Source organism: Rhincodon typus, chromosome 7, assembly GCF_021869965.1.
Source record: "Rhincodon typus isolate 14 chromosome 7, sRhiTyp1.1, whole genome shotgun sequence".
In the NCBI taxonomy this organism is placed as follows: domain Eukaryota; kingdom Metazoa; phylum Chordata; class Chondrichthyes; order Orectolobiformes; family Rhincodontidae; genus Rhincodon; species Rhincodon typus.
In genome coordinates this window covers 85,059,816-85,078,422 of record NC_063338.1, presented here as the reverse complement: position 1 = coordinate 85,078,422, position 18,607 = coordinate 85,059,816, and the positions used below count along the sequence as shown (strand labels likewise).

General features: G+C 42.8%; 1 protein-coding gene across 1 annotated transcript in view; it reads right to left on the bottom strand.

Annotated features, from left to right (window-relative positions):
- LOC109917057 (contactin-associated protein-like 5) overlaps positions 1-18,607 on the bottom strand; it is a 651,846-nt gene that overhangs the window by 346,077 nt on the left and 287,162 nt on the right. The window contains exons 11-12 of the mRNA XM_048599256.1: positions 5,022-5,128; positions 1,491-1,610 (exon numbers count right to left, since the gene is read on the bottom strand). Of these exons, the coding sequence (XP_048455213.1) occupies positions 1,491-1,610; positions 5,022-5,128 (227 nt within the window). The remainder of the gene's footprint in view (positions 1-1,490; positions 1,611-5,021; positions 5,129-18,607) is intronic.

Below are 18,607 nucleotides of genomic sequence, written 5' to 3'. Positions count from 1 at the left end.
TTCACTTGCCTTTTGCCTGTAACTCTTTACACCATTTCCAATCAAGATTCTATCTATCTATGTCTTAAATATACGCAATGACTTCGCCTCCATAGTCCTCTGTGGCAATTAGTTCCACAGGTTAACTACCCTCCAGCTGAAGAAATTCCTCCTAATCTCAGTTCTAAAGGATCATCCTTCACGGCTGTGCCCTCAGGTCCTAGTCTCTCCTGCAAATGGAAACATCTTCTCCACATCCACTCCCTCCAGGCTTCTCTGTATTCTGTAAGTTTCAGTCAGATCCTCCCTCTTCCTTTTAAACTCCATTGAGTACGGGCCCAGAATTCTCAACAGCTCCTCATATGACAAGCTCCTAATCACCGGGATCATTCTGTAAACCTCTTATGCACCCCCTCCAACACCACCATATCCTTCCTTAGATATTGGGGCCCAAGACTGCTCACAACATTCCAAATGCAGTCTGAGCAGAGCCTTAGGAGTGGATGTGGAGTAGATATTTCCACTAGTTGGGGAGACTAGCACCTGAGGGTACAGCCATGAAGGATGTCCCTTTAGAACTTAGGTTAGGAGGAATTTCTTCAGCCAGAGGATAGTTAACCTGTAGAACTTGTTTTAGATGGTCATTGTCTTGCATTTGAGTGACACAAATTTATTTGTCACTTGTCAGACCTTACTTGAATATCCTGTGCCAGGAATCACAATTTCTACATTTAAATTGCATGACCATGTATCTAAATGGGTATGGTTTACACCCCATGACTATTAGAAGTTTCAAGGTATTGTGACTGATGTACTGCTGCCAATTGTATTTATAAAACATAACATTCAGACCCCTCTGAGGTGGAATTGTGTAGTTATTGTTTTGAATAATAAAGTTTTGGGAGATATCTGATGAGAACAAATGTAAATGTTCCTTAAGACCTATAATCAGAAGTGGATTATTTCTGCAAACCGACAAACAGTTGCGATCAAAAACTCAGATCTAAATGTAAAACAAAAAGAAAGTCTGGAAAATAGAAAACTTTGGAAATGCACAATGTGTCAAGCAGCCCACGAAAGAAAATATAAAGATTAATCAAGGGTGATTCAATGATCCTTCTCTCTCAAATGGTTCAGGAACTGGTGTTGCTATGTGCTAGCCTTGTTCATGTATCCTGAGAACTTAGTTTCCATTTGGGAACACTGTATTAAGTCTGATATTGTAATATAGCACTGATGAAGAGTCACCCTTTTCACCACCCTCTGCTCAAGAATATAATTCTTGTTTCTTCCTTCAAAAGCTAATTGACTTGTTAAGCATATCTTTCATTGTGTGTTTTTGCTTGATCTATCCTTTTCCATAATATGATCCTTGCTTTGCAAAGAAAGATCAGAATAAAAGTGTTCGGTGAGTGGAAGAAAATACCTTGTTTGTCTTGTATGTGTTTTTGATTTCCTATAGGCTCTGATTTATTGTCTCCTCAAAGCAAAAGTAATGCGAAGCAGCTTACCTGTCATGTTACAGTATACAAGGAGTGGTCCCACTGGACCGCTGCCATCTGGATCAATGAAGAAGAAACCTGATGTATTCCCTGTGTGTTTGTAAGCTTCACATGACTGTTCATGCACCGCTGAAATAAGACAAACAAAATAAGCAGAATCTTTCAGTCTAGGTTTTTGACATTGTTATGAAACCAGGGTTTTAACATAGGGAAACATTCTGGCACACAACGAGAGCAAAGTCAGGAGCAAAATGCTAATGGAAATTGGATGTCTGAAATAAGAACAATAGATGTTGGAAATTCTCAGAGCATGCAGCAGCATCTGCCCACAGAGAAACAAAGTTAATGGGCAGGAACTTCCTGTACATTTCAGAGCCCTTATGTTGGAACCCAACACTAACACTTGCCGGGTGTCTAAACTGAAGGGACTCGTTTCTCGTGAAATGTCCTCCTCATTACTTCGTTTCCATGCTATTAGAGATGGTGGGTGGACTTCCAATTCTGCTGGCCTGATTAAAGGGAGGCTGTTTTACATCCCTTGGCAGCCCCACCAGGAGAGGTAGAGCATCTGAGGAAGGTAGGTGACATTGATCAAAATAGTGGTGCCTTCACAGACAGAAATTTGAACTATAAAGTCAGAGGGGTCAAACGCGCAGGTCCCTAAGATTCATGGGAAACCTTTGGGTTTGGAGTGTGGGTGCCACCCTTGCTGTAGTGTCACCCTTTCCCCTACTGCCTTTGTGAGATGGATTGAATAGTTGAGAACAGTCCCCCAGTTTTCTGCATGGAATCCACCCCAAATGGAAAGACAGAAAAACTGGCTCTACTTCACACCATAGTTGCTTGAAATAGCTGCCCACCTCCATTCAGCAGGCAATCGAGCTGTACACCAAATGCCTCTGGGAGACATACTCAATAATGGAGAAGTATTGTGCAGACATCCGTGATAATGGGAACACATTGTCCAATCATCCCCAATTCCCAAGCCACCCTGAGTCACAGCCTGCTATCCTGGAGCAGAAAATTCAGTCCAACATCTCAGGATAATGAACTTTTTTCTGTCTATTTGCAGTACAAAATAATTTTCATCACCCCTAGATCATTTCTTAGGGCTAAAATTCTTAGGGCTCAAAAGGAATAGGGAGAAAGCAGGAACAGGGTACTGAGTTGTATGATCAGCCATGATTGTATTGGAGGTGGACCAGGCTCAAAGGGCAGAGTAGCCTAATCCTGCCTCCATTTTCTATGCCTTGGCGTTTCTATCATCAGAATTTCCAATCAAGATATTAAGTACATTCAACAGAAAGGAAAAACCAATTGACCCCATAGAGATTAATTACAAACAATGAAGAGTCTTGAACAAATTAACAGGGAAAGATTATTTTGGGTTTCGTGAGGAATTAGTAACTGAAAATTATTTGCAAGTGATTTTAAAGATGACCGAGGGTCAATTTATTTATGCAAAGGGTTTTTCAAGAATGGAATTAACTGACCGAGATAGAAAATCTGTTATTCAAGGATTAAACATTTGAAACAAAGACACCATCAATGGAAGACCAAAGGATGATGAGGTTCATTCCAGATTGTTCAGTTCAGCCAGGATGGACCAAACGGCTTTCTGCGTTAGAACTGTCAATGGTTCACTGAGCCAGTGATGTATATGTTCCATGAACAAATGTGAAGGAAACAAGATTGAGAGTTGGGGAAAGAGACATAGTGCTTGTAGGGTAGGGGAAGGGGCACATATGGTGGTGGAGGAAGGGAGGAACTGAAGGTGGGGAAATCAAAGGCAAAGTGGTTGACTGCTGTTGAAATCCATATTAACTGGCTTCTCAATCAACTGGCAGTCTTGATAAACTGGCAAATATTTATACCTCAAATATCGCAATCTACCATGATGTATGCTGGAAATAAAGTACAACAGTGATGTGTATACCCCCTGCATTACATTTCTATTACATACTGCATGTTTTTACATTGATTTTAGGAGCTGTGTTGATGGATACATAAAACGTTTTTACATTTTTTGAGGGATGTTGATGTCTTGAAGCTTTGCATGGTCAGTAATAGGGTTATGTGTACCTCTTGATTCATAGAATCCTTACAGTGTGAAAGCAGGCCTTTTTCTTATTCATTCATTGGGCAAGGACATTGCTGGCTAGGCAGCACTTACTGCCCATCCCGAATTGCCCAGAGGGCAGTTAAGAGTCAACCACATTGCTGTGGGTCTGGAGTCACATGTGGGCCAGACGAGGTAAGGACAGCAGTTTCCTTCCCTAAAGGACATTAGTGAACCAGATGGGTTTTTCCAACAACTGACAATGGATTCACACTCATTATTAGACTCTTAATTCCAGATATTTATTGAATTCAAATTCCACCATCAACCGTGGTGGGATTCGAACCCAGAATGTTATTTGGGTCTCTGAATTGACAGTCCAGTGATAATACCACTAGGCCATTGCTTCCCCTCACTTTCGGCCGATCGAGCCCACACCGACCCACTGAAGGGCATCCCAGCCAGACCCACGACATCCCTGTAACCCCGCATTTCCCATGGCTAATCCACATAGCCTCCACATCCATGGGCATATCTGGGCAATTTAACATGGCAAATCCACCTAACCTGCACATCTTTGTTTTGCGGTAGGAAACTGGAGCACCTGGAGGAAACTCACACAGGCACAAGGAGAATGTGCAAACCCCACACAGACAGTTGCTTGAGGGTAGAATTGAACCTGGGTCCCTAGTGCTGTGAGGCAGCAGCGCTAACCACTGAGCCACTATATTGCCCTAAAGTTACTGATGGAGATCAGAAGCAGATAGTCTGTGACTGATGAGAGAATTTCATGCTTTCACACAAAAAAGAAACATTATAATCATAAATAGCTTGCATGAAACACATCAAATGAATCAAACTGTGACTCGATTAGAGGGCATGAGGTTAAAATTATTGGCCTCAAGAAAATAAAACTAAATATAATAGATGGTGGGAGAGGAATTTCTATTCATTAACACCCTCATAAAGAAATTGATTGGGAATGAAATCAGTGATTTCAGGCCTAGAAAAAGATAACCAAATACCCACAATAGTTTTTTTTTATGCACTCATAGGAATGAAGGAGGGAGCGTGTCCCCCGCAGAGACCAGTTGGCCAATGCTCATGTAATTGAGATGTGGAGACGGATGAATATTCTTGAAGGTGTGTTTGATTTCCTTCAACCATCAAGGAATATTTAAACAGAACCTTTCCTCAGAGGATTTAATAGGCCATGAAGAGTTCATGATGAAGTTAATTATCGACTTGATGAGATAAGCAGCTTGCCTCACTCGCACCTCCCTACAGTTGTAGAAAGTCACACATTGGTATGCGGAACACTGTAACAACCAAATATGCTTCTTCAAACAAACAAATAGAACTATAATTTTAAAATCAATGCAAATTTAAGGGTTGCATTGAGTAGGCTGTCTTGACTTGGCAGTGGCCTGCTAAAAATGAATCACTTATAAAACAGAAAAGGTTCACACGGCTCTACTTACAATTATGGCAGGTGGCTCTTTTATAGCCCGTTCCTGAACAGTTGCAGTAAAAGGTGCTCCAAGACTGCGAACATTCTCCTCCATGCTCACAGTAATTTGGCAAACATCTAATGCATAAAAAGGAAAGTTAATGCAATAGATATACCTGAATAACAACAACTTCTCTTAATATTGTGTTTTAGCACAGTAAGCTATTCCCAAGGTACCTCAGGAGATTTATTGGACTTTAGTTTGAAATGCTAAAGAGATATTCAGAACAGTGACGAAAAACTCGGTCGACGAGGTCGGTTTTAAAAAAAGAACTCACAAAGAAGAAAGAGACAGAGAGGGGTTTCAGGAGGGAATTCGAGAGCTTAGGATTTTGGCAGCTGAAGGCACGGCCCCCAATCAATTTGGGTGTTATCCCAACTCAATCGAACCTAAATAGAATTCACGCATATGAATGTGAACTAGTGCTCAGGTTGCTTTCAAATAAAGTTAAAAGAAAGGTCAATTTCAAACTGTTGTTAGAATGGGGATGGTCAGTGGCCATGAAGGAGGCAGTTTGTGCTTATTGGAGCAGCAAAAGTCCAAGTTATTTTATACAAGGACTCCAATAGCACACAATGTATGCGAATGCTAAAAAGCTGGATGGACAGCAAAACTAGGACATTTATCATTCCTGAGGAACCTGTCAGTATACGTCTGTAGGGAAAATGATGGGGGTGGAAGGGTGATTGATGGGAGGCACTGGCAGCGGGGAAGGGGACTGACCGAGTATTTAACCTGAAATGAGAGGCAGCAACACTGCAGAATACCTTTGTGGGTCTGGATGGTCACACACGTTTGCCTTGGCCCCATGAAAATGAGAATAAAAAGAATGGCCAGTTTTAGAGTTCCCAGCATTGATCTCTTTAAGCATCTACTCTTTTGTATTTATTCTATCATGGGATGTGTATGCCGCTAGCGAGGCCAGAATTTATTGCCCATCCCTAATTACTTTTGAACTGAATGGCTTGCTGCGTCTTTTAGAGGAGAGTCATAGAGTCGTGCAGCATGGAAACAGACCTTTCGGTCCAACCAGTCCATGCTGACCATAATCCAAAACTAAACTAGTCCCATCTGCCTGCGCCTGGCTCATATCCCTCCAAATATTTCTTATTCATGTACTTATCCAAATATCTTTTAAATGTTGTAAATTGTACTTGCATCTCCCATTTGCTCTGGAAGTTCATTCCACACGTGAACCGCTCTCTATGTAAAACAAAATTACCCCCCAGCCATTTTTAGATCTTTCTCCTCTCAACCTTAAAAATATGCCCCTGAGGCTTAAAATGCCCCAGGCTGGGGAAAAGACACCTGCCATTCATCTTATCTATACCCCTCATGATTTTATAAACCTCTGAAAGGTCACCCCTCAACCTCCTAAGCTCCAGTGAAAAAAGTCCCAGCCTCTCCAGCCTCTCCCCATAACTCAAATCCCCTGTTCCCAGCAACATCTTGGTAAATCTCTTCTGAACCTTCTCCAGCTTAATAATATCCTTCCTATAACAGGGCAACACGAACTGGACACAGGACTCCAGGAGAAGCCTCATCAATGTCCCGTACAACCTGAGCTTATCATCCTAACTCCTTTACTCAAAGGTCTGAGCAATGAAGGCAAATGTACTAGCTGCCTTCATAACCACTCTATCTATATGTGATTTTCTTTTCCTTTATTCATTAACAGGATGAGGGCATCGCTGGTGAGGCAGCATTCATTTCCCATCCCTAACTGTCCAGAGGGTTCTTCTGAGTCAACCACATTGCTATGGGTCTGGAGTCACATGTAGGCCAGACCGGGTAAGGATGGCAATTTTGAATCAGATGGGTTTTTCCCGACAATCGACAATGGATTTATGGTCATCATTAGATTCTTAATTCTAGATATTTTATTGAATTCAAATTCCACCATCTGCCATAGCAGGATTTGAACCGGGTCCCCAGAATGTTTTCTGGGTCTCTGGATTAACATTCCAGTGATAATACCACTAGGCTATCACCTCCACAAATTCCAAAGAATTATGTACCTGAACCCCTAGGTCTCTCTGTTCCACAACATTACCCAAGATCCTATTTTTAATTGTGTAAGTCCTGTCCTTTTTTTTACCAAATGCAATACCTCACATTTATCCAAATTAATTGCACAGAGCAGTAAAAGTCAACTACATTGCTGTGCGTCTGGAGTCACTTATAGGCCAGACCAGGTAAGGATAGCAGATTTCTTTCCCATAAGGCATATCTATGAGCGAGATGGGTTTTTACAACAACGGTGATAGCTTCACATTACCATTATTAAGATTATTTATGAATTAATTCAAATTCCATCAGCTGCTATTGTATGCCTTTATTTTTATCAAGTCTGACCATTCCCAGGTTTTAAACTGAAAGAAATGAACCATGAAACCTGTTGTTTAACAGACAGTGCTACAAACTCACAGCAAGCTGTCCAGCACCTGAAAAGGGGAGATAAGGTAATTTTTTACCGTGACACTTTATTAGAACTAAATATGCAAATAAGCCTTCAGCTTCATTGTTGTGTAAATGATGTTGGCATGTGTTTTGTTTGTCCAGAGCAATGAATCATTTTACAAATTATGTGCTTCGATTCAGAATTAAAGAATAGGTGCCTAATTATCAGAGAAATGGCTCTTGCTAGTAAAGTCTGTCTGGCAACTTATGATTAGTTGTGTGTAATTGTTCATGAAATACCATTATATACATGTCAAGGAGCTTTCATTGCACTGTACTTGATAGATCTTCTCACTTGTTAGTGTTGCTGGATTCCAAGAGGTGCTAGTATTGAATTTACAACAGTGTATTGAATTTAATCGAGACATTTTTTATGGTTTTGTTGCCTGAGTATTCAAGGTGACCCAGAACAAAAGCTATTGCTGGAGCATCCCTGGATAGATGACAGTGGAAATAGGTGCTGACTCAGAAGTGAAGCTATTGCTGGAGAATCTCTGGATAGACCACAGTGGAAATACCTGGAGAATAGAGGTGCGCATTTGAGGATAACAGTAAACTCTGTTGTCTGGCCACCGACTCTATCCATCTTACAGGCCAATGCCTGAGGCTCAAGGAGACTGAAACCAGCAATTTGATACCATTGCAAAGCTTTTAATCAGATGTCCACACCATCTCAAGACCAATTATGATCAATTCCACAACATTGAATGATGTGGTCCCTGTCACAGTTCAACTGTTATTGAGAACCCCACTTATGGAGATGTTATCTACAGACAATCACCGACACATTTCTGAATAGCCTCCGATCTTCTAACCTTGCTGACTTCAAGTTTTCCAAAATGCAACGGCCCATATCCAAACTCGCATCAAGCCCTGTCCATCCTCAGTAATGTGCCTGCTGACTTACATTGTCTCCCAGTCCAGCAATGCATTAATTTACTTTAAGTTTTCAACCCCCTCACTGTCTTCGCCCTTAAGTCTGTAATATGTTCTAATCTGACAATCTACTGACAAATTTGTGCTCATTAAATTCTGGCCTATGGCATGTCTGCAATTTTAACGGCTTCACCATTTGTCCATAAATTTAAAAAACATTGGATTTGTAATAACTAAAGTATCCAGCAGATGGTGCTTTTTTCTGAGCCTTATTTCACACCAGAAAAGGTGATATGAAAAGCCCCTGGTCTTTTGTTCCTGGTCTAGTTCCCTTGTAATTGCATAATTGCTGAGTAACAAAATGTTGACCCAACTTAATATATCTGAACTGCTTATTAATTAACTTCTAAAAGACTTTAGTGAAAATTTAATCTTAAGATTAATTTATTTTTCTTGTACCTTTCCCCAAGCTGCATTATTACTGTATTTCTAGCTTGTCAACATTTTTCATCAGTGTCTCAAGATCCTTTTCTTGCCCAAGTCATTCATAGAACAGATTTTCCACTTTTAAAGTGGAAGCCTGTATAGCGTATGCAGCTGAGTGATTTTTGCCTTGTTTATGCTTTTAAAGGCCCATTCTTTATTTTGAAACTGAAACAGAAATTGTTGGAAAATCTCAGCAGGTCTGGTAGCATCTGTGGAGAAAAATTAGAGTTAAAGTTTTGAGTCCAGTGACCCTTCTTCAGGACAGAGCATTCTGAGGAATGGTCACTGAACCCAAAATATTAACTCTGATTTTTCTCCACAGATGCTGCCAGACCTGCTGAGATTTTCCTGCAGTTTCTGTTTTTGTTTCAGTTCCCCAGCATCTGCAGTTCTTTTGTTTTTTATTGTTTATGTTAAATTATTTAGGAATGGTGTAAATAAGGAAATAAGCTGCGATCAAGCCTGTTAATTATTACCAACGACAACTTTCATTTATATAGTGCCTTTAATGTGCTAAAATGTTCTTGGGTGCTTAACAGGCACATTATAACCCAAAACATGAAACCCAGCACATAAGGAGTTATTAGTGTAGTGTAACATATTAATTTAGATATAGTGAGTGAGTTCTTATTGCAAATCATCACAGGAATTAATGCAACACCATATATTTTTTCAGGGCAGCTTTGTAATATAATCAAGGGTAATCAAGTGACTTCCATTCATATTCATTTAAAAATAAGTTGGGAAGAGTAATCACAACATCAGTCTTGGCATTACTATTTTCATTGATTTTGTGAAGGTTTGCACTCAGATGACATTAGCATGTATAACATTATACATCTGCAGACTCATTTTGTATTTTGTATTAATCTAATAATACCAAAGATATCACAGTTAGCACAGATAAACAAAGGTGTAGGTTTTGTACAGTATCTAAAAGGAAGAAAGCAAGTAAGCTGGTTAGGCAGAAAGGTAAAGGAGTAACTTCTAGAGTGTAGGGACTATGTAGCTGAAGGCAAGGCCAACAACCAGTGTAGCAATTAAAATCAGGGAAACTGAAGAGGCCAGATTTAAAAAGAAGATATCCCAGAGGGTTATGGAGCTAAAGAAGATTAGTCAGATCAGAGTGTGATGAACTCATGCAGGGATTTGAACATGAGGATAAGTATTTTAAAATTCAGTAATAATGATGTAAATTAATATTCTTAATTATCACATGCAATCTCACATATCAAGACTTTAATGTCAATCGCAAAAAATGTGAATATTGCCACAAAGAGACATGTTGCTTTTGATTTTCATTTTGCACATCAGGATAAATGTAAGAACACCAAATTATATTACATGAGGAAAAGGTACTGATTGCTGAAAATAGACTCAGATTGACTGATAAACTGCAGTGAAGAAAGCAATGGTGAACAACAGACTCATCAAACTAACGGGAAATTGGAAAAAGGCGCCAGGCTTGAACATATTCCTTTTGTTTGCAGAGAGGAGAAGCCTGTTCACGAATATATGTATTTTCTAGCAAGAGTAAATTAGTCACATTACCAGCTTGGTAATCAAATTAAAACAATCACTCAAGCTCGTGAAGTGATTCATTTACACTTAGGAAATCTGGCCTATGTAAGCAAAAGGAATATGTTCAAAACTTTTGCACATTTAACTTACTTAGAAGCATAGTTACTGCTGCCAAGATGGACCAATCTCAGAATTATTAAGAGTGCAGAAGAAAGCCATTCACCCCATTGTTTCTGCAACGGCTCTCAGAATGTGCATCAGGGCTGAGTGCCAATCTCCTGCTCCTTAACCTGTAGCCCATACATTATTTTGATTTAAGTAATCATCTAATGCCAGCTTGAATGCCTCAATGGAACCTGCCCCCACCACACTTCTCGGGAGTGCATTCCAGATCCCAATCACTCTCTGTGTAAGAAAAAAAGAGATATTTTCACTGCCTTATTTTTGATCCTTTCATAAGTGAGAACAATTTCTCCCTGTCTAGTGTGTCCCAAACCCTCATGATTTTGGAAATGTCTGATTGCTTAACCTTCTCCTCTCCAAGGAAAACAGTCCCAAATTCTCCAATGTATCTTCATTAAGGTTCAATACCACCCTTGGACAACTATCTTTGTGAAGTTTGCACATTGTCCCTGTGCCTGCATGAGTTGCCTCCGGGTGCTCTGGTTTCTTCCCACCGTCCAAAGATGCGCATGTTAGGTGGATAGGCCATGCTAAATTTCCCATTGTGTCCAGGGATATGCAGGCTAGGTGGGTTAGCCATGGGAAATGCAAAATTACAGAGAGAGGGTGGGAGGGTGGGTCTGGGTGGGATGCTGTCCCGAGTGTCAATGTAGACTTGAAGGGCTGAATGGCCTGCTTCCATACTGTAGGGATTCTATTCTCAAAGAAAAACTGAGGTTTCTCATCCTGAGAATATTTCTTGAAAATATTTCTGCATTCATAACTTTTGTAGAGTGCATTCACAGAATTGTACACAATATTGCAGCTGAGGGGCTAACTAGTGTTTTATACAGGTTGAGCATAACTTCTCTCCTCTTGTATTCTATGCCACTATTTACAAAACCTGGTAATTGTATACTTTCAAAATGACTTCTTCACAATCAGAGCCAACTTGTCAATGAATCAAGTCCTTTCCTCTTGTTGTTGAAATTGTGATTACCTGAATTTTGGCATTCTTGCATTTCTCTTGATGAGTGCAAGATGGAAATTTCAATTACATACCTTTCTTTCAAGCAGTATGCAAGTCACCTAATGTATTGCATGTACTTTTTTGAAGTTGCACTTACTCAGCCAGTAATTCCCTCTAACTTCAGTGTTACTAGTTGAATTACCAGGTAGGGTTAGTGTTCAGCTCAGAATCAGTGTTAAAACAGGAAAATAATGCTCTTTAATACAATTTTTTAAAAACAAATCATTTTGATTAAAATTGCATTTGAACCTGCTTTCTCTCATTTTCTTCAAATTAGACGTTAACAATCATTTGGGAGCTGCCTCATAATTAACTTTCTTCTCATAATCCTCCAACAAATGCTTTCTATTCACAGAAGAACAATATCTGATTTCGCTTATCCTTCCCCTAAAGCTTTGTCGTGTTTGTGTGAGCTTAGCTTTATTTCATTCTTCTCTTTCCGATGGAGAAAGCCCTGTGTCTCAAAACATATGTTTCCTTTCAAAATCATACTTATATAATTCTGTATTTCACATATTCAATATTCCAATCACTTAGAAAGGCCTAAGTCCGCAAGTTCCCATCCAAGACAGTCACTATCATAACTTGGAACTACATCTTTGTTCCTTTGCTGTCACTGGATCAAAATCCTGGTAATCTCTTCCTGAAAGCATTGTGGATGGACTTACCCACCATGGACTGCATCGGTTCAAAAAGGCAGCACCCCACCACATTCTCAAGGTCTGTAAATGCTGGGCTAGCCACATCCCATGAAAGAATTTCAAAAATGATGATTCAACATATAGCTTTTGAGGAAGAACACGATTTACAAATTCTCGTCATGTAACCATGAAATAATAGTGTGTTCGTATCATTTTAATTTTCCAATGTAAGTTAACATTGAATGTCACTGAATCACAAAATGATATTACACATACGAGGCCATTTAGCCTATATAATCCGTACTATAAAGTTAGTCATAGTATTTATCTATACTTACAAAATCATACCACCCACCCGAAGAGGATTGGTAGCACAAACATTCTTTATAAGTTTAAAGAACTAAAAATATATGCAATAATATTAGAAGGCCAGTAAACATGTCCAGGTCTGCAGGCATCATGCCTAAATTTCACCTGAGTATACTTCACTCATTATGGTTGGATAGTAGAGGTTCCTAAAATGCCTCTTAAAGGTATACCACAACAATAGTCACATATTTGTTGTATGATATATGCTTCATTATTTCATTGTCATTGCACCTGGATGTTCTTACATTTAAGTTTATGTAATAGATTCGTTTAAAAGCGAGATTATAACAAAACAGAATGCCTAGCCTGAAGAAGTTACTCTCCTCCCTCCGGACAAACCTCAGGGGATCTCTCTCCCACTGCAACTCTCTCGTAATCTCTTTGGCCCTGAAACTGCTCGACCATGTCCTGAAGCAAACCAGGTACTACAGCCACATCACCTTTCTGAGCACCTGCCTATGGAACCAGATCATCCCCAATGGACTACAGTCCACATTCAGGCCTTCCCAATTTGGCCCCAACCGTGACAATATCTACACTCATGGCATTGAGATCCTTCAGAAGCGTTTCTCCCTGCGACTCCTGAAACACACACTTGCAGCAATGCGCCGGCATCTCCAGGCACTACAATCAAGCCTACCCCAGCTCAGACCCTCCCTCTCCCAGACCTGCAAAGGACCTCTCCTGTTTTTTATTCTTCGTAGGATCCACAAACTGAACTCACAATTCTACTCAGCTTTATTGGACACAAAAAACCATAAGTACAGTAAACTTACTGGTGCCTGCCACCGAAAACGGGCTTCCTCCACCCCCCAAATCCCCAGTCATACCCAGGACCTTCCCCACAATGGGCCCGCCGCCATTGGCCATGAGGCCACTATCAGAGAACCCACAGATGATGTCACATCCGCCACCGCCGGGTTCCCCATTTCCGGGACAGCGAACGCCATCGCTGCCGTTGCCACCGCCTCCATTTCTGAGACCAACACCACCAACACTGAAGTCGCAACTACCGTCACCACTACTACCGCCGCCTACCCCGCTCCCCCCAACCGCCGACGCCGCTCCGCCCATCACCGACGCGAACGCAACTCCGCCCACTGCCGACGCAACTCCGCCCACCGCTGACACCGACGCAACTCCGCCCACAGCCGACGCCGACGTCACTCCGCCCACCGCCTCCACAGCCAGGATCTCCAGAAGGGACAATAGCACCCAGCCCTGTTGAGTCTTTACCATCCCCCCAGACCTCCCCCTTACTGAGGATGAACGGTCAGTCCTCAGCAAAGGGCTCACCTTTGTCCCCCTCCACCCACAGATCAACGGATATCGCTCACGCTTGCACATAGAGCAGTTTTTCCGCCGCCTCCGCCTCCACGCTTACTTCTTCAACTGTGAACCTAACCCTCCCTCTACTGACCCATTCTCCCGCTTCCAACACACACCCTCCTCCTGGCCACCACCCCAAGGCCTCCTCCCCTCCCTCGACCTCTTCATCTCCAACTGCCATCGAGACATCAATCGCCTCAACCTCTCCACCCCTCTCACCCACTCCAACCTCTCCCCCGCAGAACATGCAGCCCTCCGCTCCAATCCCAACCTCACCATAAAACCCGCGGACAAGGGAGGCGCAGTTGTAGTATGGCGCACTGACCTCTACATTGCCGAGGCCAGACGCCAACTCTCCGACACCTCCTCCTACCGCCCCCTTGATCATGACCCCACCCCTGAACACCAAACCATCATCTCCCAAACCATCCACAACCTCATCACCTCAGGTGACCTCCCACCCACAGCCTCCAACCTCATCGTTCCCCAACCCCGCACCGCCCACTTCTATCTCCTTCCCAAAATCCACAAACCTGAATGCCCTGGTCGACCCATTGTCTCCGCCTGTTCCTGCCCCACCGAACTGATCTCCAACTATCTAGACTCCATTTTCTCCCCCTTGGTCCAGGAACTCCCTACTTATGTCCGTGACACCACCCACGCCCTCCACCTCCTCCAGAACTTCCAGTTCCCCGGTCCCCAACACCTCATCTTTACCATGGACGTCCAGTCCCTCTACACCTGCTTTCCCCATGCAGATGCCCTAAAGGCCCTCCGCTTCTTCCTGTCCCGTAGGCCCAACCAGTCCCCCTCCACTGACACCCTCATCCGCTTAGCCGAACTCGTCCTCACCCTCAACACCTTCTCTTTCAATTCCTCCCACTTCCTACAGACAAAGGGGGTGGCCATGGGTACCCGCATCGGCCCAAGCTACACCTGCCTCTTCGTAGGTTACGTGGAACAATCCCTCTTCCGTACCTACACCGGCCCTAAACCCCACCTCTTCCTCCGTTACATTGATGACTGTATCGGCGCCGCCTCGTGCTCCCACGAGGAGCTCGAACAGTTCATCCACTTCACCAACACCTTCCACCCCAACCTTAAGTTTACCTGGACCATCTCTAATACCTCTCTCCCCTTCCTGGACCTCTCTGTCTCCATATCGGGCAACCGCCTAGAAACCGATATTCATTTCAAGCCTACCGACTCCCACAGCTACCTAGAATACTCCTCCTCCCACCCACCTTCCTGCAAAAATGTTATCCCCTATTCCCAATTCCTTCGCCTCTGCCGCATCTGCTTCCAGGAGGGGGCATTCCACTCCCGTACATCTCAGTTGTCCTCGTTTTTCAAGGACCGTAACTTCCCCTTCTCAGTGGTTGAGAACGCCCTCAACCATGTTTCCCACATCTCCCGCAACTCATCCCTCACATCCCGTCCACGCAATAAGAACCAAAAAAGAATCCCCCTCGTCCTCACATACCACCCCACCAACCTCCGGATCATCCTCCGACACTTCCGCCATCTGCAATCCGACCCCACCACCAAAGACATCTTTCCCTCCCCACCCTTATCTGCTTTCCGGAGGGACAACTCTCTCCGTGACTCCCTTGTCCGCTCCACACTCCCCTCCAGCCCCACCACACCTGGCACTTTCCCCTGCAACCGCAGGAAGTGCTACACCTGCCCCCATACCTCCTCCCACACCCCCATCCCAGGCCCCAAGAAGACTTTCCACATCAAGCAGATGTTCACCTGCACATCTGCCAATGTGGTATACTGCATCCGCTGTACCCGGTGTGGCTTCCTCTACATCGGGGAAACCAAGCGGAGGCTCGGGGACCACTTTGCAGAACACCTACGCTCGGTTCGCAATAAACAACTCCCCCTCCCATTCCTCAGACGACATGTCCATCCTGGGCCTCCTGCAGTGCCACAACAATGCCACCCGAAGGTTGCAGGAACAGCAACTCATATTCCGCTTGGGAACCCTGCAGCCCAATGGTATCAATGTGGATTTCACAAGCTTCAAAATCTCCCCTCCCACTACCGCATCCCAAAACCAGTCCAGCTCGTCCCCGCCTCCCTAACCTGTTCTTCCTCCCACCTATCCCCTCCTCCCACCTCAAGCCGCACCCCCATCTCCTACCGACTAACCTCATCCCGCCCCCTTGACCTGTCCGTCCTCCCTGGACTGACCTATCCCCTCCCTAACTCCCCACCTACACTCACCTTTACTGGCTCCATCCCCGCCTCTTCGACCTGTCTGTTTCCTCTCCACCTATCCTCTCCTCTATCCATCTTCTATCCGCCTCCCACTCTCTCCCTATTTATTTCAGAATCCCCTTCCCCTCCCCCTTTTCTGATGAAGGGTCTAGGCCCGAAATGTCAGCCTTTCTGCTTCTGTGATGCTGCTTGGCCTGCTGTGTTCATCCAGCCCTGCACCTTGTTGTCCAGTATCCTTGGTTTTCTTGATTGTACAGGTGCAATGCACTACACATTGAGGTAATGAATGATACAAACAAGAAAGATTCCAGATAAAAACAGAAATTGTTAGAGAAACTCAGCAGGTCTTCAGAACCCTGAAGAAGGGTCACTGAGTCTGAAATGTTGACTCTGATTTCTCTCCACAGATGCTGTCAGACCTGCTGATCCTCTCCAACAATTTCTGTTCTTGTTTCAAATTTCCAACATCTACAGATTTTTTTTGTTGTCGAAGCAAGATCCCAGATCTGATCTTGGTTGTAGTAACCATTATCTGATTTCAAAGGAAGGCCACAATGGGGACACAATATTTGGTGTTAATGTCCAAAAGTCTGGCAACACAAAAATGAGTTAAGGTCAATACTTTTCTTTACTACTCACCACTCCTATTGCAATGCGGGGACATGTTGAAATTGCTGATGCCAACACCGTGCTCCATTACAATGCTGTCCATGCTAAAATGCTACCACCCACTGTTATAACTGATCTGGAATATAATTTTATGTTACATTCTTGACTGAGGAACTGGATGGAGATGATATTTGAACTGCATGTCTGCTGGTCCCTCAGAATGAGGATGACATGTACTCATGGCAGGAGTCCGTGCGTGAAATCTTTTATTATGGGGTGACTATTACTCTGCAGCTACCATTCAGTTCTGGCTGATCAGAAAAATCTCTTGCATATAATATCTGTCATCAATACATTGGCAGGCTTTAAAGACAGATTATCAACTTGTCTGTTATGTGATGACTGACCTTCTGTGGGGCACAAATCACAGTGCGGGACATGAACCTGATCTTAATTGTCCAGAGGGACAGATACTACCAGTGTGCCAGAGGACCTGATAATAGAATTCTGTTGTTATGAAAGCTCCATGTCAAATAATATTCTGGACTCAGTGGCGCAGTAGCAATGTCACAGAATCAGTAATTCATAATCCCAGCTTTATGACCTCGTGACATGGTTTAAAATCCCACCAATGCAAATGGTCAGAATTCAGTGCAAAGGGGATAAGAAGAGCTTTAATTAAGGTTTACTGCAGAAAATAAAATCTCCACAGACTGAGAATTGAGCACGAGAGGATAAAAGGCACAGATGGAAAGGCTTACTTACAGTGTGGCCAGAGGTAGAGTGATACGGCAAACTACATGATGCGCAAATGCTGGGAAAGTAGCTGTTTGTTTAGTACGACTGGTGAATATTCCCATTGTTTAAAGTAAGAGTAAGGTAAATAGCATAAATAGAGTCATAGAAATACACAGCTCAGAAACAGACCCTTTGGTCCAATTCCTCTATGCTAACCAGATATCCTAAATTAATCTAGTCCTATTTGCCAGCATTTGGCCCATATCCCTCTAAACCCTTCATATCCATTAACCTATTCAGATGCCTTTTAAATGCTGCAATTGTCCCCACTACTTAATAAGATAACAGCTCATAGTGTAGGGGTAGTATGTTCACACGGGTAGAGGATTAGCTAACTAATAAAGGCAGAAGGGCTAAGAGCCAGTTGATTGAGTTTTCAAGAAGATATTTTGTCATGATGCCCAGTATGTTTTCTTGAATAATCTTAGCAAACACGGCTCAGTAATTACATACACCATCCCTACGGCTTCCCTTTCATTCAATTTCAGTCCATTTTACCATATGCCATTCTCGGAACAATTTAGGAATGTAGGAACATTAGAAAAGTAGTAGGCTGTTCAGCCCCTCAAGCTATTCCAGTATTCAATGAGATCATGGCTAATCTCCATATACCTCTCATTGACCAATATCCCTTAATACCTCTGAGTAACAAAAAATTATTTATCTCGGATTTAAATTATAACTAATCCAGCATCAAATGCCATTTGTGGAGAAGAGTTCCAAACCTTTACCACACTTTACGTGTTGGATTGCTTCCTAACATCTCCCCTCAACAGTCTGGTCCTAATTTTTAGACAATGCCCCTAGTTTCAATCAGTGGAAATAATTTATCTTTATTTGTTTTATGTTTTATTTTACATATTTGACACTTTTTTTCCTGTTAACATCTTGCAGACTTTGATCAGATCACCAATTAACCTTCTGAATTCTACAGAAAACAGGACTTATTTGAATAATCTATAACTTGCCACTAAATGGGACAGTGGCTCAGTGGTTAGCACTGCTGCCTCACAGCACCAGGGACCTGGGTTTGATTCCACCCTCAGGTA